This window comes from Sphaerodactylus townsendi, linkage group LG03, assembly GCF_021028975.2.
Source record: "Sphaerodactylus townsendi isolate TG3544 linkage group LG03, MPM_Stown_v2.3, whole genome shotgun sequence".
Classification (NCBI taxonomy): Eukaryota; Metazoa; Chordata; class Lepidosauria; order Squamata; family Sphaerodactylidae; genus Sphaerodactylus; species Sphaerodactylus townsendi.
In genome coordinates this window covers 46,182,214-46,204,737 of record NC_059427.1, presented here as the reverse complement: position 1 = coordinate 46,204,737, position 22,524 = coordinate 46,182,214, and the positions used below count along the sequence as shown (strand labels likewise).

The 22,524-nt window shown below is 41.5% G+C and overlaps 1 protein-coding gene across 1 annotated transcript in view; it reads left to right on the top strand.

Annotated features, from left to right (window-relative positions):
- The window catches only part of PLXND1 (plexin D1), a 180,718-nt gene that overhangs the window by 101,269 nt on the left and 56,925 nt on the right, over positions 1 to 22,524 (top strand). Inside the window, 7 exon segments of the mRNA XM_048490141.1 lie at positions 495 to 574; positions 577 to 593; positions 7,115 to 7,254; positions 8,607 to 8,774; positions 14,608 to 14,698; positions 15,702 to 15,971; positions 16,950 to 17,099. Coding sequence (XP_048346098.1) covers positions 495 to 574; positions 577 to 593; positions 7,115 to 7,254; positions 8,607 to 8,774; positions 14,608 to 14,698; positions 15,702 to 15,971; positions 16,950 to 17,099 — 916 coding nt within the window.

Below are 22,524 nucleotides of genomic sequence, written 5' to 3'. Positions count from 1 at the left end.
ACTTTCCCTCCCCAAACATTCAGGAGTGTAGCAGCCTTCTGATTCTTCGAAACAGGGTAGTGAGAAAAGAAACAGAAATCTGCTTCTAGTGCAGGGGTAGGGAACCTGCGGCTCTCCAGATGTTCAGGAACTACAATTCCCATCAGCCCCTACCAGCATGGCCAATTGGCCATGCTGACAGAGGCTGATGGGAATTGTAGTTCCTGAACATCTGGAGAGCCGCAGGTTCCTACCCCTGTTCTAGTGCATGATGGTTGTGCATGATACATGGGATAGTATTCCTGTGTAAAGTTGTTACACAATTCCATGCAAAAAATATTAAGATAGAAGGGCTGTAATCGGATCTTAATTTGAATTTGCATATTGCTTTTCTTGTGATAGTGCTAGAACTTACTGTTTGGCCCAGACATCAGATCCATCACTGATTTGATATGGGCCTGCTTACAGTCCATACACATTTGCCTTCTGTTAATTGCGCTCTTCATTTTACATAGAATTGTGTGCTGGACTGGAGATGCTGCAGAAGAATTTTCTGATGTGGTGTCAGTAAATGTGAGCAGAGAAGGAAGATCCAGGAGCGATTCTCCTATGTGGTAAGTCATTTCCAGTTCTTACCTGAATCATTAAGCTTGAACTTGTCTATGGAAAAAATTATGTTGTCTTCATGCTACATAAATATTGTAATATACAGGATAAGAAGGCTCTTGAGGCATGCTTTTCAACTGCTTCCATTGATTCCTTTTCTACTATATACTAAAAACATTTAAGAGGACTGTGCAGACATGTATTTGAATCAGGCCTAAGCCTCTTTTCAAAATTTGAAAAGTGCATTTCTGTACCACTTTGAAACTAAATAATTGTTATACTTCTTTTGTACCCTGTATATCTCTTCAATGGGGACCCAAAGCAGCTTGCATTATTCTCCCCTGTCTATCTTATTCTCACAACAGCCCTGTGAGGTAGGTTATGCTGATTCCAGCACAAGAGTCAACTCCAGTAAGCCTGCATAGCAGAATATGGATTTGAACCCTGGAGTTTCCCAGATCCTACTCTATCCACTATACCGCACTGATTTTCCAAGTAAAGCATGTGCAAGGATTTCATGTATAGATGAAAACAAGTAAGGACAAGCATTCCCACCATGCTTATGTAATTTGCCAGAAAAAGAAGTAATCTTGGGGGTAATATACTCCACCATAAGTATGGTAGGGAATACTTTGTCTCTCACCTCTCCTCTTAACACACCATAATTCAGGACTGGGGAGGGGGTGGAATAGTGGCATTCTGTTTGAAAAAGAATGATGTAAGCATGCCGCCATCAGAGATCCACAACACTAAAAAAAGAAAGAAAAGGAATCTTGTGTGGAAGCACTTTCCTAAGCCAAGTATAATTTGTTAATGTAATACCAATGTGTATTATTTTGTGCTGGGCATTCTGCCAATATTCAACTATTGTTATTATTTTTTTTCTTGAAGGGAAGGGCTGCTTTCAAATATTTGTATAATGCAGCAGTACTTGTGTTTCCAACATACCCCAGGACTCATCTTTAGGAACATGGTATTAGTGACCAATACTTCAACTATTCATGGTGGTTTTCCTTTAGTCTATACTACAATGTGTTTGCTTGAGGTATCCAGGGTAAGCTTTCTCCAGCCAGCAGCACCAAGATAGGAAATTGGCTTTAGTGTTAGAAATAAATCACAGTTTGGCTCAGCTACGCTGCTTAGCTGCCATCTCCACCCTATATGGAGTTGTTCCCAAACATCTTGGGCCTAGCACAGGTCAGTAGTGTGAACTCTTATATTCCAGATGTTATGGACTACAATTCCCATCAGCCCCTGCCAGCATGGCCAATTGGCCATGCTAGCAGGGGCTGATGGGAATTGTAGTCCATAACATCTGGAGTGCCAAAGGTTCGCCACCACTGGCCTAGCACATGCCTTTGATTTGGTACTCTGAACCACGGCAGAGTTAATTGTGCATTAGTGGAGATTTTTTCTACATTTTCCTCAAGAAGTGGACGACTTTCTTGGAGGAGTTTGTTTTAACCATATCAGCACTTGTCTCTTGGCCTTCATAGCTTATCCCATTTAGACTAAGGGGATTGCACAGATAGATTCAGAGGGTTGCGAATGCTTTATTAAAGGTGTGAGTAGGTCTGACGGCCTGAATAAGATGGTCATGAAACCCTTTCTGAAGAATTTCACCCTCTGTTGTCTTATTAAACGTCATCTGACAATGAACATTCCATTGGGACAAAGTGCTTGAGGTGGTGGTGGCTTGGAACTCCAGATCCCCTACGTGAATAATATCTTCTGGACTCACTGGTTTTACATCTGATTTTGGAATCGTTGTAGTTGTTCTGATGATTGATATTCATGAAGGGGGGTAGGACCCTTTTTGTGAGTTTTATGTTACATTATTGCACAATCACTTCATGTCTGGGATATTGACCTCTTACAGTGATTTTTAATTAACTCTGTTTTCTGTTGTGACAGATGCTTTTGTTCCATTTTATAAGCTGTTATCTGGTTTAATTGAATTTAAACAGCATACTGCTTCAATTATTTAAAACTAATGTTTTAACTATTGTTGTTCTGTTATATTTTATGGAAGCTTTTGTTAATTATTATCCAATTTAGGAGACAATAGGCAAAGAGTTTTTTAATAAAATAAAAGTAAATGAAGTCTGACTTTTTCAATAGGAGTAAGTAAACTCAACTTGCATTATAATGGTCCAGTATATTTCTGGATCCACACACATTGTGGTTAAACATATTCCAGTGAGGTGGTTTTTTAAAATTAGAACAATGCATCAAAATAAATTAAAAAATGATATTTTGACACCTTAATGTCTAACTATAGCATGGACAGAATTTGATATATGGTGATACATGAGGTGTATTTTCAATTTGTGGTGTATATATTACCACTTTTTGATGTTGGCTCATCATGCTTTTCTAAGGTTGTTGGGTTTTTTTAGCACACATGATATTCTGGAAATTTTATAGAAATACAAAGTCATTCAAATGTATATGATGCAATGGCTCAACTAAGAACTCATAAAAAATGACGGACAAGTCTATTACGGTGGTGATGGAGAAATTAAAAAGGATAAGGATGTTAATGGTGCTGGAGGAAATTACATCTTCAGGAAACACCTGCAATGCTTATACCAAACAAAGAAGCAAAAATAAGTCATTGGCTTCAATGTTAATGACTGATTTAGCATTCACTGGCCTATGCTCAGATTAGAAGACATTCCTAAGGAGAGAAAACAAGTAAACAGATTTCCTGTTCATCACATTAGGAAAACATCTGGTAGCCCTGAATGAGATGGAAAGGCAGAGTACAAATATTTAAATAAATAAATGCTTGTTCTACTGTAGCTCTTACTGTTGGAGCTATCCCAATTCTGTAAAGCCTGTAAAAAAAAAGAGCTATTCTGCTAGGCTTACAGTTGAGGACAGCAATGGAGTAGAGATTGGTTGGTCTGCTTTCCTCTTGCTACCCCCCTTTCTTCCATATTTAAATCAGGGGGGGGAGTGTATTAGCCTACCCTTGATTTGTTTTTAGCAGTATCTTTATATGAGTTTATAACTTGTATTTTATTATATTTTATATAAATTGTATTTTATTTATATTGTTTGCTGCTGTGAGTCCACTCCAGTGGGAAGAGTGGGATATTAAATGATGGAGTAGGAGTAGGAGTAGTAACAATTATCAAGGTTAGCATCGTAAAATCCTTAGATGATGCAAATTGCAGATTGTACAAGGAAGCCAATGAAAAAACATGTACTCATTTACTCAGCTGCTGCTAAAAGATTGCCCAAACTGAGTACAAACAGAGACGCAACACAGTGGGCAAGATGATTCATTGGGATTTATGCAAGAATAATAGCATCAGGACGGCTGAGAACTGGTGGGAACATCTTCCAGAAAAAGTCATGGAAAACGAGAAATCTTGTGGGACTTTTGAATCCAAACAGACAAAGTGTTGGTACAAAACACACTGGGCAGCACAGTGACTGAAGACAGGAAAGTGGCCATAATCAAAATAGCAGTACCTGGTGACAGCAGGGTCTATGAAAAAGAACATGAGAAGATCACTAAATATCATGATTTGAAGATTAAAATTCAGCAACTATGGCACAAGCCAGCTGAGGTTGTCCCAGTGGTAATCGGCATCCTGGGCACCATTCCGAAAACACTAGGGCCGCACTTGAAACACCTTCAAATTGACAAAATCAACATCTGTCAGATTCAAAAGGCAGCCTTGATGGGATCCGTACAAATACAACATACATTACAACATCCTAGGCCTCTGGGTGTTGCTCAAATTGTAATGAAAGGCCAACAAATAGCTAAAGAACTGACAGCTGTGATAATAAACAAAATAATAATGCAGAATGTGGGGAAAAGGAACTGGGAGGATGGGTCTCTATGATGTGATGGAGGTGCTTAAAAATGGGCAGAACAAAATAGCCACAGATTGAAGAAATCCCCACTAAAAAGCCAATGTGGAAATAGACAGGAAAAACACTGAGGAAAAAAACCACACAATTCCCGAACTTGCAGCAAAAGCAGTCAAGGCAAGACTGGGTGAAGCCCAGAGCCTTAAAAGACCAGACTCGTGGGGAAAAACCTTGTGTCGAAATGGTCCTAGTCTGCAAGTGAAAGGCCATTTCTGCACAGGCAGCTGAGCCTGTTTATGCCGATGCACCCCCGGGATTGTTCGCATGGATAGTCCTGCTGACTGTGCAACCAGCGGCGCATCCTTCACACAGACTTCTGCTGCCTTCCGTCACATTGTGGAGGCCAGGAGTCATGCTCCCATGGCCAGAGTGACAGCTCTGGGATCGGAGTTCAGGAGGTCCCCTGGCCTCCACAAAGTGACAGAGGGTGGCAGAAAGTAAGAGCTGTTTGGGAGGGCCAGGGGGAAAATTCTGGCTTCCATCCGGTGCCATTCGCCCAGCACCAAATGGAAGCCGGCGGTTTCCAAAAACCTGGGTCCCCAAGTGAGGTTCAAAAATGCCATCTTAAGGGGGGGGAAAGAGTGCTGGTGCATCGATGTGGCACGGCGCGTGTGCGAAGGCTCCCCCCACAAAACGGGGTTTTACCGGGCTAAAATCATTGAAACAGCTCATGAGGGAAGATTGAAGAAGGAGAAAGCACAGCAAGTGAAGCAAACAAGCTGTTTTTCCGCCCATTGTGAACAAATAAGTTTATTGTTCTGTCTGAATGCAACTTATGTCTGAGTTTATTTACCTTCCTTTGAAGAAACAGGAAACAAGACAGGAAAAGTGTAGTTGTCAAAAGTTCATTTGTGAGTTGACAGAAACACGAAGATTTATGTTGGGTTTTGAACACAACAAGGGGAATCAAACAATAGTAACAGCTATCCAGGGAAAATCGAGAGAACTTCTATAGTCCTTTAGCCTTCACACATTTTGTGGGTAAAGAGCGGTTAGGAATCACCATGTTATTTATTTTATTTATCTATCTATCTATCTATCTATCTATCTATCTATCTATCTATCTATCTATCTATCTATCTATCTATCTATCTATCTATCTATCTATCTATCTATCTATCTATCTATCTATCTATCTATCTATCTATCTATCTATCTATCATACTTGATATACTACCCCATCCCCTAGGGGCTCTGGGCGATGTACAAATCAATAACAACAAATCAACAAACCCACAATAAAACAATAAATAACAGTTAAAATCATTCTAAAAACAATCCAGTAACTCCAAAAACATTACAATTTCAGTAGTTTCAGTATTTTGGTAGCCCAGCTCAATGGCAATCGCTTATAGATATAATTCCTCAGATGGAATGGAATATAGGGGACGGCACTATCAGCAGCTGGCATCCCCATAGTATCAGTACAGGTGCATGCTTTCTATCACCATAATTATTTATTACATAGGATTAATTACTAACATAATCCAAGAAAAAACTTAGTTTAGTCCTATCCAGACTTACTAATATTTTTAAAAAGCTTTACTTTTCTGGAAGTGTTATGGTAGATTCAAACCACTGAGAATAGAGGCAGAAACAGAACTTTCACAGGATCTTGTCAGAAAAATAGATAAAGCATATCTTTAAAAGACCTGAAAAGAATCTACACATCAGCCTTTTCTTTGAAAAGGCAACTTCAAAGTTATACTGTTACCATATACAATACTTTTAGAAATTGCTAAGCAATATACTTTGTAAGGTTCTCAAAAGAAGCTGAGTTTCTATGTGATTAATCTTCAAACATTTTTCTTCAGTTACAAGATAGCTCATCACCATTTTGGTATCATTCAAACTATTCTTTGTTACAAATCAAAATGATCCAAATCAATAGTGATACCCAAAGAATCAGGGAATTTTATTTTTTTAAGTGTTAGATAAGACCTCAAGGGCTTTTACTCATTTCTTTGTATTGAAAATGATGTAGAAGTCTTGTTTGTTTATTGTTTATTGGTATACTATTCTTCCTGACTTCTGTAATGCTGAATATGTAGAACTGCCAGGTGATCTCCCAGCCAGACACTGGCTTCTGAGTGAATGTAGTGATAACTGGGATATTACTTTCTCTATTTGTAGAATCTTGGTCTCTTCCTAGAGCGCTCTTGCATATCTTAGATATGCACTAGTAGGGTGCAAAATTGTCTGTGGCTTGGATCCTAACTCTTTCTTCCATTTCTGCAGTATGCCCTTTGATGCAGGGGTGATACTCTGTTGCATGTCCGCCTGATGATGAGCATAGCACTTTCTGGTCAGTTCAGAATTCAGAATAAAACATGCCTAGCACTTGAGGAGTGCATTCCACCATAGAAAACAACTTCTATAACGGTGAACACACTGTGGAAATGGATGAAATGATTAGGATCCAAACCCCTATTAATAGGGTGTCTGTGTTGCTGAACAGTGTTACTGTTTTCTGATGTACCCGTACAAATTACATGTCTATCTGATGAACTACATCATGACCTTTGAAAGCTCATGCTGAAATAAATGTTGTGAGTCTTTCAGGTGCCAGTAGATTTTTGTTTCATTGAGAAACAAATGAACATGTTGCCATGACATACCCCCTTTTCCCCCTCTTTAGCTTCCAGTGGTTAAATTCATATCTCCATCAACTGGCCCTAAAGCAGGAGGAACCAAAGTAACCATTACAGGGAATAATCTCAATGTGGGGTCTGATCTACGAGTTCTGGTCAATAGCACAAAAGAATGCAGAGACCTCAGGTAAGCAGCTGCCCAAGAATGAATGACGATTCTGCTGTAAAAGCTCAGCTGATGCTAACTCTGCTATCTACTGGGCACTAGCTCAAACCAGTTTTAATCTCCCGAACTTTGTGCTTTTGTTACTGCTGTTTTATTGGTTCTGCTGTTTCATTCATTTTTATTGATTCTTATTCTTCTTATATTGTATTGATTTTATTAATTAATAGATTGTTTCCGGTGGTATATAAAAAATATTGGGAGGAAGTATAGAAAAATAAACAAACCTTGGAGCGAACAACACTCAAGATCATTATTAAGTGCAATGATGGTCACTGTAAAATAGCAGTGCTGCCATAGGTCACATGGGCTAAGACTTGTGAGGTGAATCCCATTAGCTAATAATTTTCATCTGCTGTATGAAGTTGAGCATTATAGCACTGAGATTCTATCAGGTTTCAATCCAAACTAGAAAAGAACCCTTCCGTCTCACTTTAAGAAACCCCTTGCCTTTGGTGTGCAGCTGCAGCTGATGCTGTGGTGATTGTGGGGGGGGGGGGATCTACTCTTTTTCTCTTCCACTGTCTGCAGTGGCATCAATGAAAGGAAGACAGAACGAGAAGAAGGTATTGCCCTGATCACTGCTGTGGCGTTGTTCAAAATGCCAGAGGGTTTGGGAAATGCACCTTTTTCTCTGATGTCCTAGCAGTATTCAGGACACCAGAGGAGGAACAGGAGCAGGAAAAAGAAGCTTCTTCCTCCATTCCACCCCACCTCATCCCCAGCAGCCTGTTGGGCAGGGATGAGGGTAGGGGAGCAGCCCTCCCTCCCTTTTGTTACTGCACACAGAGGCTGTTTCCGCATGGCCAAGATGGGGGTTGGGTCGGCGTACATAAGCCGCTGTTTCCCAAAAACCTCACTGGGGAAAACAGGTCAGGAAACAGCGGCTTCGTGCCGCTGGGGAGGCGCGAGGGTGGTGCAGCTGCAATGCAGCTGCGCCCCCCCCCCCCATGCAAACAGCTCCCTGGGGACGGCGTTTTTGCCGTCCCCAGGGCGCTGTTTATGGCCCATGCGGAAAGGGCCAGAGAAACAGTTACCACAGCCTCTAGTGCCAAGTGAGTTTTTGGAGTGCACGAAGTGTAGGTGGAGAGTTCACGAGGGCCCTGCAATTTACCAACAATTTTAGCACTCCCTGGAGAAAAAAAGCAGGTTTTCTCTGGGAGATGTCTCCCACGTGTCTTATGAGTTGCAGGGCCCTTTCCAATCCATGCTTGTGTCCATGACCAGTATAAACAGGTTCAGACAGGAATCAGAGATATTTTCTGCATCTGTTCATCTGTTTTACTCAGCAGCTTGTTGTGTCTTTTCTTTTCTAGTCGTACTGACACTACCATTACTTGCACTATGCCAGGTGTGGAGATTACTACTACCGTGAGAGTCTGTGTCCAGTTTGAGAACAAGTCTTGCATCAGTGATAACTGTACTTTCACATATGAAAAAAATCCAGTTATTACCAGCATCAGCCCCCAAAAGAGTCAGGTCAGGTAAGCCATTTCTCTCCTCTGTTTCTTGGCAAAAGGGGACAAATCCTCTAGAAATGGTTGCAAGTCTGGCAAGAATTTGCAGGATTGTCCCCATGCAGAAGAGTGGTGGAAGCTTTGAGACTGTCTATTCACAGAGGCTGCATGTTGCCTGTGGGCTGGAATGAGGAAATAGGCAAGTTATACTGTCATCAACCAGCTTCCTGGTTTGAAATGGCTGGGACAACAATGAGAGTATTGATGGAAAAGGAGAACTCGATTCATGACAGGCTATCATCACAGTGATGGCGCAAAAATATCACTTCGTTGCTACTTCTATAACCACCCAGTGTTTTCTAGTGGAGCTTTCCTACATGGCTTGGGGTTACACGCTCACTCTCAGGAAGAGAAAGGAGTGAGCTTTGTAGTCTACTCTGCCATCTATACTAAACATTTTGTGAAAAGGATTATTAACATTTTCTCCTACTTAGACGAGGTTGTTCCGTTGGTAGTTCTGAAAGGTACTTCAAGTCCTATATTGTCCTAAACTCTGTCTCCGCAAAAGGGAAAAAACCAAAATGGTAACTTCATTTGCCACATGCTAGACCAGGGGTAGGGAACCTGCGGCTCGAGAGCCGCATGCGGCTCTTCTGCCCTTGCACTGCGGCTCCACAAGCCAAGCCGCTGGCCCCATCCTTGCCTGCCCTGCAGGTGTGCACCAACTGCCCGCAGCCGGCTGGGCCGCGCCGCGGGCTTCCCCTCTCGCCTGCCCCGTTGGAGCGGGGTGAGCGCTTTCCCAGCAGCCGGCAAGGCCAAGTCACTGGCCCCATCCTTGCCCGCTCTGCAGGCAGCAGGGCGGACACATCCATGCGCTTCTCAGAATGAGCGGAGTAAAGGTTAAAAAAAGCCAATATATACAGTGTTATCTTTATTTTAAATGTCAAAAATTATTTGCTGCTCCAAGTGTTTTCTTTTCCCATGGAAAACGGGTCCAAATGGCTCTTTGAGTGTTAAAGGTTCCCTACCCCTGTGCTAGACAGTCTTTGTTTTAGAATGCCCCTAGCAGATCATTCTAAGACAAAGACGGTCCAGCATGTGGTAAATGAAGTTACCATTTTGTTTTTTTCTTTTGGGGAGACAGAGTACTTTAGACAGATGAATGCATCTCATTTTCTACTACCTGAAAATGTCATTTGGTGGGATTCTGCTTTGTGTGCTGTCACATCAAGGTTGGCAGATGGCTACATATGGGAGTTTGGAAATCACTCAATTCGCTCCCCATTGAGGCACATCAGGCATTCTCTCTGGTTCATTCCTCATCTGGGTTGATGTGGATCTTACTGTTTTCTGCTGATTATTTTTAGGCCATTTTGTTCCAATTTTATCCTGGATTCCCAGTTTTTTGTGGTGATAAAAATGTACTTGAATAAAGTATACTTTCTAAATGAGATTCTGTTATGATGTAAGATGGTTTGGTGAGATTTCATACCAAAATGGGTAGGGTTATTTTAACAAATGAAAGTAGGCTGAGGTCGTTCTAAACTCTTGTTCGCTGTAAACCTAGCTAATGGTGGGAAAAAAAGATAGAAATGTAGGCAGATTCCACATTATATCAGGTAATTCTGACTTGCTCTGACCACTGATGCAGGAGATACAGCTTTGAATTCTTTATTCAAAAGAACCTATGAGGCCAACATTCTTAATTGTGAAAACATGTTGCCCTCCTTGAAGTCCATGGTGGCTTCTTTTCCTTTTTGAATTTCTCCAAGGTGTCCCTTGTCCTTACTTCAGGCTTGGAATGTAACAACGTGATATGAACAAAGACATATGAGAAACCAGAAAGTCCACCTTCAGCTCAAATTGCTTAGGAAGTACATATTAACAACCTAGGCTTATGCGATAATCTCAACAAAAACTGTAATTTTATGATCCCAAAGGCCAGAATCAAATCATGAGATGAGAGGAAAATGTTGGCAAATGTTGGCTAGTTTTCTCTGCCCTGTTCTATCGATGTTATGGCTGTGATGAAGGACAAAATATCATCTAATAGGGCAATACCAAGCAAAACTATACCCTTAGAAGTCCATTGATTCCAATTCGCGTACAAGGGTATAACTCTGCTTGGGACTGTACTGCATAAGGCATAGTGCATGTAACCATTTAAGAATGGTTCAGACATACTTCAGAATGTGGTCATTTAAATCAATCAGAAAATCCGAGCTTAACCTGTAAAGTAAATGCCATTTATACTTTGTTGTATGGATAGCGCTGCTCCTGTGCAGCATCCAAAGGAGGCTTAGGAATGTGTACTGCAGGATTCCGAATTACCATTCCACCTTTCCTTTGGCACTGTAACACTGTCTGTTCTCATTGTGGTGTTGAAGCTTTGTTCATCAAATTAATGATGGGATCTGGCATGACTTTTCTGCAATGATCAAATATAGCGCAGATGAAATTTCTTCATGAAGGCTGTAGACCACAGACAGTGGCATGAGCTTCAGAAAGCCTATGAATATGCATAGCTGCAGCATACTGAGGCTTTCGAAAGGCCTAAATGAGTTGTGTGCGCTCTGCTTATAAGAGCCCTGTATGCTAAAGCTCTGGTTTTGAGTGTCTTTTGGAGGCAAAGGGGATAAATCACTCTCTCACTAAACTCCCTGATGAGCTACCTGATGTTGCAATATAATTAAAGCAAGTAGAACATGAAATGGTTGAAATAATGAAAGGCCGCATGCAGGGCGAAGACTGGATGTAGTTTCTGGTAACCAATGGAGACAAGCCACTCCTCCTTCAGCACCAGTGACATGTGCTAGAGCCATCTCATTATTTTATTTAATTGATTTCACATTGGTAGTGCCACATTTAGCATTCCTCAGACAGCTTGCCAGTGCCGGGGGAGTGGGTGGGGGGAGACCCTGCCCAAACCTTTCACTGTTCAACTGCAAGAATTTGAAAGATCTGGGATTTTTGTCATTACGAGTACTTGGTGATATTGCTTTGAGTTTTCAATGCTAAAATATATGCACGGTTTGTCTTCATTTAAACATGATTATGAAATGGTTGATTTGTTAATATTTAGCTAACTGATTTCAGTAAACTGTTTTCTTGAAGTCTCTTTTGAGCAATCTAATGAAATATGAGGCCTAAGCTGTACATCGCAGGCACCTCTGATATACAGTGCTCTGGTAATGTGCAGTTGCCAGTCCTAGGGTGACTGGCAGGTCAAACAGAATGTTAATCTTCCAAGAGTCAAGCCAAGAGTCCGGCAGCCAGAGGTTCAGAGATAGGCATCAAATCCATATGGCATGGGAGAAGCAGAAGGTAGAAATCCACAAGGCAGCCCAGGGCAGAGGCAAGATGTAAGCTCAAAGAAGCAAGAACCAGCAGCAGCTTTATTTTCCCAGGTTAGATCTTATTGGACCCTTCAGTCAGCTATTTCCAGTAGCTGTCATGACCCCCCACCCCCCAGGCACGATATGCTTCATTTGTCTATTTTATTTTTATTTTGTCAGTAATCTGCTGTTCCCAGGGCAGCTTCCAACAGATAAAAACCAGCAATAAACGATACTTTAAAACACAGATGGCAACTAAAATATCTAATCTTTAAATCAGTTTTTAAAATTCCAACAGCAGTTTAAATCCCGACTAATTTACCAACAGCAGAGGGGAAGGGGAGAGTAAGAGGCCCCTTTGGTGGTAAAAATTGTAGCTGCCTCAAACATATGCCTGATGGAACAGCTCTGTCTTACAGGCTCTGCAAAACTGGGCAAGAGGTTGGGATGCAGAGAAGAATGAGCCTTGAGGGACACTGAAAAAGAGCTGCTGCTGTCAGGATTTGAGTTCCAGCACCCTGGCACCTGACATTAGTTGGAAAAAATGTCATTACATAAATGCTTCCCGGTGACATAGAAAGAGGAGTGGGAATGCTAACACAAGGACAACCCCCCCCCCCCAATTAATTACAGGTTACCAAAGGGTTGGATCAATAATGCCCCCACGAACCTTCCTACAACTTATTTCTTTTGGTCTTTAGACCGTGGCGTTCCTTTAGATTCAGTGGCGTGAGTCAGCTCCAAAAGTAGTAAAAGCAGAAATACTAGATTTTCTTATGTTCTTTCTCTCTGAGTGCAGTTTTGTGCGTGCCGTGGCTGGAGAGCGTGCATTGAGTGGTACTTTCTTTTGAATCATTACAGTATGTACATCTCCATCTTGACTGAGAGTTCTGGATGTGACAGTGGCCCCTGCTTCACAGTCTCCTTTCCTTTCCTTTTTATTTCTAAGAAGGAACCTTGAGCCTCTGTGCCCCTAGATTTTACAAAGAGTAAGCACTGCAGCCAAGCCATCTTGTTTTGTTTTGTTTGCATTTGAAAGGGGTAGAACAGATGGTTTGCATTTTACCTCAGGAAGGCTTATGTGACAAAACCAGAGAACTGCTGAGGTAGCACATAGAGGCCTTCATGACTGTTCCTGATTAGCCTGTCGGAAGGTAGAGCGTATTTTACCTGGTCACTGTCTAAATGGATATATGTACAATCATGTGTGATTAATATTGTCTCTGTGATCCTCTTCCCCACGTGTGCAGAATGGGACAGCCCATGTGCGTGGTTGACTGGGAGGGTCAGACCACTTGGACACTTTTAAAAATGGCTTGGCTGCCTCCTGGTAGTCAATGGCCCTTGGCTCAGAGAACTTGGATCCATGCTAATTCAGATTTACCTAACCTATCCAAAGGGACTGGTGACTGGAGTAGGCCTTCCTTGTCACATCTTGAATGCAAAGGTTTTAATGATTCAAGAAGGCTGAGTCGAGAATGCTGTGGTTGACTGTCCCAGGCTCCGAGCCGACTTAGGGTTACCTAGTGGTAGGAGGAAATAGGCGGTTTAGCCTATGCTGCCTTACATATATTGATGAGAAGAGAACATTTGTACCCACCAGGCGGAAGACTAAAAAATCACAAGGAATTTTATAGCATCATAGCAGTGTTGAAAAATTATTTCAAAGCAATTTTGTACAATGCAGGTACATAGGAACACAGTAATTATGTTTTTCTTTTTTAACACAATAACAACAGCTAGCCAGAATCTAGAAAAAAAAATAATTACTGTGTTCCTATGTACCTGTATTGTACAAAATTGCTTTGAAATAATTTTTCAACACTGCTATGATGCTATAAAATTCCTTGTGATTTTTTAGTCTTCTGCCTGGTGGGTACAAATGTTCTCTTCTCATCATGGTGGGTGTACCTTCCCCTTAATCTTTAGTATGGAGGCCTTATCTATATTAGCATAGGTATCCATGCTAGCAAAGTGGGGTTTAGTATGGTATTTACCTATTGGAGATCTGGTTAATTTATAAAGTTGTCACCTGTAATCCATTCAAGGCCAACTCTTCCTCATGTCCAAATTCAAAAGGCTGTTTTTCATGTCATTTTACCCATGAACATTAAAAGTATATTTGTCATGGGCATACAAATCCATGCATATACATGCAGCAATGCTTTCTTCCACACATAGGAGTTCAGTACCAGAGAACCCATCTGGCCAACACTGCATGAATAAGAGTAAATGTGCTGTGGGTTCCTGGCACTGACTAAATGAAACCACAAACCTCAACCAATACAAAACTGTGCATGTTTTGTTTTGGGGTGGTTTGCGGGGGTGGGGTGGGGGCTTATCATGCTGTAGGGGCAATCCCACATGAGAACTGCACTTGCACGTGTTTAGGTCTCATGAGTGACTACAGTAGATGGCCACCTGGTAAACATCAGTGACAGGTAACTTTTTGTTTTGTATGCTTCCTTGAATACAGACGGCCCACTTCTCATCTGACATGTTACCTTTTATTTATGTCTTTTAAGTGGAGGCAGGATCATCACTGTGGAAGGAAATGGATTTTTGATGGCTCAGAATGTGTCTATGGTAGTACATGCTATTGGGAAAGAACAAACGGTAAGTCTTCAATACTGGAAAGGAACAAATGCCATTGATAGAGGCACAAAATCAAACGGGAATGAAGGACAAAGTAGAGGTGCCACAAGACTCCAGAGAGGGGGGCTGCAGCTGGCTGCGACCTCTGTGGAATATGTTTCCGATAGTCGTTGAAAACAATATTCAGTTAGGTTTGAAAGTCCCTAACATATGTTTCAGTCCTGCATTGCATTATGTGTATTTCAGGGTCAGTTCATGTGTTAATTGTGCATCATGGGAGCAGCTTCTGCATAAATCTTCTCTGTGCCATTCTTGTACTGTTTGTAAGAAGTAGTCACATATACCAGATGTTTAACCTGGTTATTTCTGATGCCAAAGTTGCTGATATCAAGACAACCACATACTTTTTGAGGTATAAGTCTCCAGGCAGGGACATTGTTTTTCTTCCTTTGAATTAGGAATTATGAACCTGATCATCCATTTTTAGATGATCTTCAATATCCTGTTTTAAGACAAAACTTTTTTCCTCAGAATATGTAGCATGAAAAAGACTGAAGACTTCTTTCAGATATTTTTAGTGGGGAAATTTTAGAAATTTGGGGGACTGCTAAAACAACCTCTTTTGTAACATACAGATGAAATGTGCTAAGCTTCCTATCATTGGAATGTATTTGCACTTTTGCATGTAGAAAATGAAACTGTTTGTACTTTTACATTCTATAAATATGCCAATTAATAAAACTGTATATATCAGATTATAATTTATGCATTTTGTGTTGCTAAAGCAACAAAATAGATTCAGGCCTTATAGGAAAGCTGATATACCATATGTTTCAGTTTCCCCAAAAATTACATCCCCCTCATCCCACCCCCAAAATTTGGGGGCTGAGGAGAAACAGAGTTCTCCCCCCTCTATTCCTTCAGAATGTTCAGAAATTTTACATCACTGTGTAACAGACAGATTTGTTATTGATACACTTTGAGTTTCTTGGTATTTGATTTTCATGCTTTTTCTTGCTTTCAGAACTGTAAGGTTCACACCGACACTGTGATTACCTGCCCCTCTCCAGCTGCCTCCAACCTCACAGTGGGGAGGAAGCCAGCACTAGTGGACTTCTACATCAATGGACGCTTGTATGCCGATGATAGCCTGTTCCCCCTTGAACATCCTGAGGATGCCATGCACATCAGCAAGTTCCACCTGGAATACTATGCCGACCCCCAGTTCTTCACAGCCAAAAAGGAAAAGTGGATCAAACACCATCCCGGAGAGCCTTTGACACTTGTCATACATGTAAGAATGTAGACTGACAATCCCAGTAAAGTAAATGGGGTGGGGAGAAACAGTTCTCCCCCCTCCCCCATGCCTTCAGAATATCCAGAATATCCAGACTGTCTCTCCTGATACATCTCCTAAAGATGCTCCACCTACTGGTGATCCCTGGCCCAGAAGATGTCTGGATAGCCTCTACCAAGCCAGGGCATCTTTCGCTCTAACCCCAACCAAGTGAAACGCTCTGGCTAATGAGGCCAGGGTCCTGTGGGACCTGATGCAGTTCCGCAGGTCTGTAAGACAGAGCTGTTCCACTAGGTGTATGGCTGAGGAACTAGTCTGGCCTCCCTTCCCCCACCCCATATTATATTCTCAGTGCCACCAAAGTCACAAAGTTAGAAGGTTTAAATTTTAAAAAACGATCTAAATGTTTTAAAATGTAGTTTTGAGCAGCCCTGAGCCCATTAGGGAAGGGTGGAAGTGAAGACCAATAAACAACAAGCAAACAACTAAATCAGTACAAAGTAGGATTAAATTATTTGACCAAGGAATGATACTAGCCATAGACCACTATGTTCTGCAGAATGCCCTCATTAAATACTATGAACTTCAAAAGCATTACCAGTTGAAAAACTCCCAACAGTGAGTAGTCTAAGCATCCTCTATGCTATTTCTCTCTCACAACATTAATAAAAAGGTTTATGATTTTTTAAACATCTATCATTTGCTGTGCAGAATTAGAAGATCAAAAGCTTTTGCACTGGCCCTTAAGAGTTATGAACTTCCTCTTTGGGGAAGTGGAAAGGCCCAGGAAACAGAGAATGGGAGGAGGGCATTATGCTGCCCTGGAAAACTGAAAAATGGCAACTGAATGAGTAAGATTTGGTGAGAACAAACTCATTGAGACTTGGAATTTAGTGGAGCTTCAAGAATGACCAGTGTGGGGAAAGCAGTATTTATTCAGTAAGACAATCACTCTGTTCTCTGTTTCATTCTTAGAAAGAGCCTGACAACCTTGGCCTGGAAAGCAATGAGTATGGAGTTAAAATTGGTCTGATTTCCTGCGAGATACAAATAGTTTCAGACAAAGTCATTCACTGCTCTGTCAATGAGTCTTTCAGCACTTCAGAAGGACAGCTCCCTGTTACGGTAAGTAGCAGACGCCTAAAGCACTCTCCAGCATATATATGTTGCTCATGTGTGGCTGAGTGGTAGAGCGTCTGCTTGGCATGCTGAAGGTCCCCAAAAGGATCCGGTAATATGTGGTACATCACAGTGTCTAGGCGTCCAGTACTGAGCAGTTCCATTTACATTTTTATGAAGGAGCAAATGTTATGCCTTTGACATAATGTAAGCTCATTGAACACAGTGTCTGCTAAGCGCTCTAATGGGAAACTGGAAAAGAGGAGACATCACATATTCAATTTCTCCTTCCCCTTTTCTGCTGCACTCTTGCACAGCTAGGATAGAGTACCCAACCTATTATAAGTAACAGCACTGAAATTTATGCCAATGCTGACTGGAGTTTGTGTCCAATAAATCAAATACGGTTTGTTTATTAAATCAATCAAATAACACGTGGATTGCATTGGAGCTTATGATCTGTGAGTGTCAGGACTGGAGATAGTCTTGTTCTCCCAGCCCTGCCCCCCAGCAGCTATATCTGACCCCCGGAAACCTTAATCCTGTGTCTGAGGGACCTGCATAGACCAGTGACAACATGGGTTGGCAGGCTGCAGTGTGGAGGGGGTAGGGTGGGGGAAGCTGCACTGACAGAAAGAGCAGGAAGGAAGATTTTGCCCCCCATTTAGTGCCCCCCAAGGTTATTAGTCCATGCAGGTCCAACAGGCTTTAGAATCAACATGTTGTATTCAGTAGAGACTACTGGAGGAAAAAAGAACATGGGAATGATTCACATCTGTCTGAACCTTGGCATCCTGTTCAGTATCTCTATAGTTTCCACAACATACTTCAATATCACTATATTCATTGAATCTTGCTTTTTAAAACTGCAATAAACTGATGTCTTTATGCTTAGTTATTAAATAGCATGTCATTGTAAGGCACTTCTCCTCTCCCAATTGCCTCTCTGCTATCATACTATTAGTCCTGTGTTCTTCTTAGGTCTCAGCATTGGAAGCAGAGGGGGCTGCTTCTCCTCTCTACCTCAGGCAGCTGTTGCCTTGACCAATACCTACCCTAAGAGACCAGTGACCTTCATTACCTTGCCCACACCTGGTCCTTTTCAGACTCCTGCCTCCTCCCTGCAACCAGGCAGGATGCTCAGAGGTCTTCTGGGTTTCCAAGCCCTTCCCACCTTGCAGCAAGCTTGGCCTTCCTACTGGATAATCCCCCCCCCCCCCAAAGTGAGCCTGGTGGCATCATCCCCACCCCTGCCAGGCCCCACCAGTACCACCCATGCTGCTGGTCTTGTTGGATGAATCCACCATGAGAAAACAAAGGGGGGGGGGTCAGTGTAACTCAATTGTCAGTAGTTTGTATGTATTCTTTGTATTATGACCTTGATTCAAACACTTTGTGTATCAAAATTATACTGAACATTTTGCATCATACTTTGTAGCACATTCAGTGCATTGTTTAGTTGAATATTGAGCTGTTGAATATACTGTCTATGAGATTAGTATAACACCAGAGAAGTATCAGGGTGTTTGTTTCAGTATGGTTTATTCAGGACTGCATACCCTGTTAAGAGATATGAGTGGCATAGCCACATGCTATGAGCATTTTACAGTGGGATTACAGAGCATTTTACCTGGCCTTATTGGCTGAGGCTAATTTTGGCTGTCTCAACCTCTGTCCCACCCCGGGACACCAGGAAGGGCACGTCCCGGTAAGGCTTCGTCAAGTGTGAGCAGGGAAGGCAGCCCTCAGTCAGGAGCTATCTCTGAACAGATGGTCTTCTGAAGTAGCAGAAGGAGCTGTTCTAATAGAAATACTAAAGACAGTTAAATGCGTGCACACAAATAGGTCCTAAATATTTTTAGTGGTAGCCATGATTGTAGAGATCTTCTCAGCCTCCTCTCCGTATCAAATGCCCATAATTAGTAGAGGGAAATAGGAAAGGGAAAAATTAGATATTGCACCCATCCTTGCCAAAGCACATTGTGAACGCACAGATTTGTTGGGACTTCCATGCTTTGTTTTAGATTTTTCATCATACGAGCAAAATTTTGACATTCACCTGTGTGGTTTAAAGGTAGAGTGCACTTAAATTATACTTGTATAGGAAAACTGGAAGGGGCAGCAACTGGAAATGCTCGATGAGGATTTTGCCCTATCTGCTACACCATCCCTTTGTGTATTGTATTCCCTTTTCCCATAACAGTGAATGGCAGCAGTTCTTTTATATGTCAAAAAAGTACAGGAATGGCCAGAGGGCTCATGGGGCAGGAGAGCTAAATCTGCTTCCGGCCCCTGATAACCCACACGAAGCTTCCTCTTAACTGTGACTGGAGCCCATTTACTATATCTTGGGTTCCCTTATCATCCTAGAACTTAATGCTAAAGTGTGGTAGAGCCTTGGAAAGAGATATGATAACGGAGTTAATCGCAAAAGAAAAAGACAGAGATTGCCCTGCAGGCCAAGAGCAACAGAAGCCCATTAATGACAGTCTCCAATTAAGCAGCCACTGACTCTGCTGAGGATAAGCAAATCAAATTGAAGCAATGTTGGTTATAGGATTCAACAGGTTCCCAAGTGGCAGTAATATAGTGCTGAACTGGAACTACTATCCATCACCTAATCCTTTCCTGCTAAAAAGCTTGCCCTTCTTTCACCTGTTCATAGTGAGTTTGGCAGTCCTTTGTAACTTGCTGTGTATTGGCACTCTTGCCATTGCTTTTGGCAGAGGAACTAAAGTTGATGTAATGGATACTGCTGGAGTCTTGGGAAATGTGTGCTGGGGGAATAGTGTTGTGAACTTTGGTCTGTCCTGCAGTCAGGAATTCTGTTCACAGGGCTGACTTTTATGTGTGTTTTCTGTAGCCCCCCATCAATATATAGGCTCAAAAAGACAGAGTTTGGGGTGGTGATACGACATTCAAGGAAGTTTAGCCTTTATCAAGTTCTCTTCATATGCATGCTTTTTAAGTGCGTTTATTTCGGTGGGGTTTTTTTTTCAAACTCTGTCACTAATTATATTCTTTTATCTGTAGCTTTGTTTACACTCTCTATGTCCCTTGGCTTTTTACAAGCGAGCGTAAAGCTGTTCACACTTTGAGACAGGTGGAGAGATCCCATTCGAGGCCTGACAACCTATAGCTTTCTCTTTCTCCATAGTTCCAAATCCCAGTTGTTCCTTTTTTCCAGTAAATGTGTTGTTATTAAATTGGCATGAATATAAATTGATTTCAGGGAGAGAGAAGGAGCCTAGTGGGACTTGAGAGGCCTATGGCCAAATCTTCTCTAGAAGAAGTACATTTCAAGAAACGTGGATCAGGAACTTCTCCATGCAGGATAAACTGATGCTGCTTACACTGCTTCTGAGAGGAGAGTGCATTAGTCTTGTTGCTGGTAGTTTTTAAATACTTGACATTCCATCGCAAAACTAAACAAACAGAGGCAGAAATAGCAGGGCCCTGATTTTCCTGACCCATCATTAAAAGGACTTATGAAAATGAGAACATTCCATTTTCAATGGAAACTTACCAATTAAGGACAGAAAGGAAGGAAACTTTTGTGATCTAGTTTTGGAAGTAGTATGTTATATACAGCACAGCATACATTGTTTTTTATGTGTACTATCAGGTACATTTATGCTTCCTTGCCGGACTCACAGCTGCCAGGCCAGATGTGCCAGGCCAGATGTGGATTGCAGCCTTCAAGGTTTCTGATAAACACAGACGGTTTATCAAGCACCTGATAGGCTGTAATATATAGCTGCAGTTCTCATATTCTCGTATCTTCATAGCTTCGAAGACACGTCACTGAAAGCCAAAAAAGAAATAACAACATGTGCATATTGTTGGCATAGAAAACTACATTTATTTGTGTACTTTACAAGTTTAAATAATATCCACCTTCGATGCGAACAGAGGAAAGAGCCCTGAGAACAACTCAGCTACTGATGGGCAGCACAGTGAATTCCTGGACCAGCAGAAAATGGTGGCTGTGAGCTGTGGAGAAACCGAAAGTGAGAGCTTTAAAGTCAGGCAGGAAAAATAACAGATTTCCTGCATCTTGCACAGGAAACGTCTTCAATCCATCTTCGGGGGGGAAGATTACTAGTTTAGCATTTTCAATATAAGTCGGGTTGAGCAGAAATAAAACGTCTTGGGGGGAAAAATGTTCGAGGACATCTTGTGGAAAAAATGTGCGAACTACCTCCCCAAAACACTTCTTTTCACATGCTCAAGACATTTTATTTGTGCTGTTCAGAAAAGACCACTATTAAAGAGTCTCTGCTTAAATGCCAACGGCCTTTTTATGAAAGAATGTTTATTGCATTCTTAATACAGACTAGATCCACAAAGCATTATATCATCCATTCATCATAATTAGGTGGCTAATAAAAGGAGAGCAATTACATGAATTCATAAAAGTTTCTTACCCAAAAGTAAGCAGGTCACAAGCAAGGAGCCCCTTCTGTGTATAAGCTCTCAATCAATACAGCTTCCCATACTTCTAGCATTATAAAATCACCTCCTAATGACAGCTGACTTGATTAGGGCATACATTCTTGGCTAACATTATCTTATAATTTCAAACACCATCCAAGGTTGTCTATACTTAAAATATCTTTTTAGAAAGTGTAGAGAATATTAGTTCATTCCAGTGGCGAAGCTACAAGGGGAAAGGGGGTGCGCCGTGCACCGGGCGCACGCCTGGGGGGTGCAGAAAATCAGCCCCAGGCCCCTTCCCTTTCCCCTCCCCTCCTCAGTGGCGCCCCCCGCGGTTTCCCCCCTTCCCACACTTATCATAGTTCCTTTCCTTTTTGAACTTTTTCAGGCTGCAAAAGCCCTGTTCACAGTAAAAACAGCCTGAGGAACTACAGTTCCCAGGAGACCTTGGGGCTCACAAGGTCTCCTGGGAAGTATAGTTCCCATCAGGGGTTCATTATTTTTTTATTGAAGGATAGATGGATGGGAAGTTAAATTGTATGATTGCATGGTAAATAGCTTGTGAGTGGTAGTGTTGTTTTGATGGTTATCATTACTATAACAATTTTAGACATTAATACGCTGTATACTTTTTGTAAGGTACAATCCACAATAGGTGGAAAGTGAAGTATTAATATTTAAAATAAACAAATAGATTGGTTAGGTTCAGTAGCCTGTTTGAAAGTAATCTCTTCCATGAAGCCTTTGGTTTAGCCCTTTAGATTTTAACTCCTAACTGAAATTAAATTAAACACAAGTATGTGTAACTACATTTGTACTTAGTCATCTCATTTGGGAGACAGTGTCTTTTATGTTTGCTTACATTATCTAGCTGTGTCTAGTAATAGTGATGGTGGTATTGTTTTTATTCAATTTACAAAAACAGAACAAAAAGCATCTTATATAGAGGAAGTAATACAGAATCTTTTAATATGAAGTCTGGCATTTTCGCACC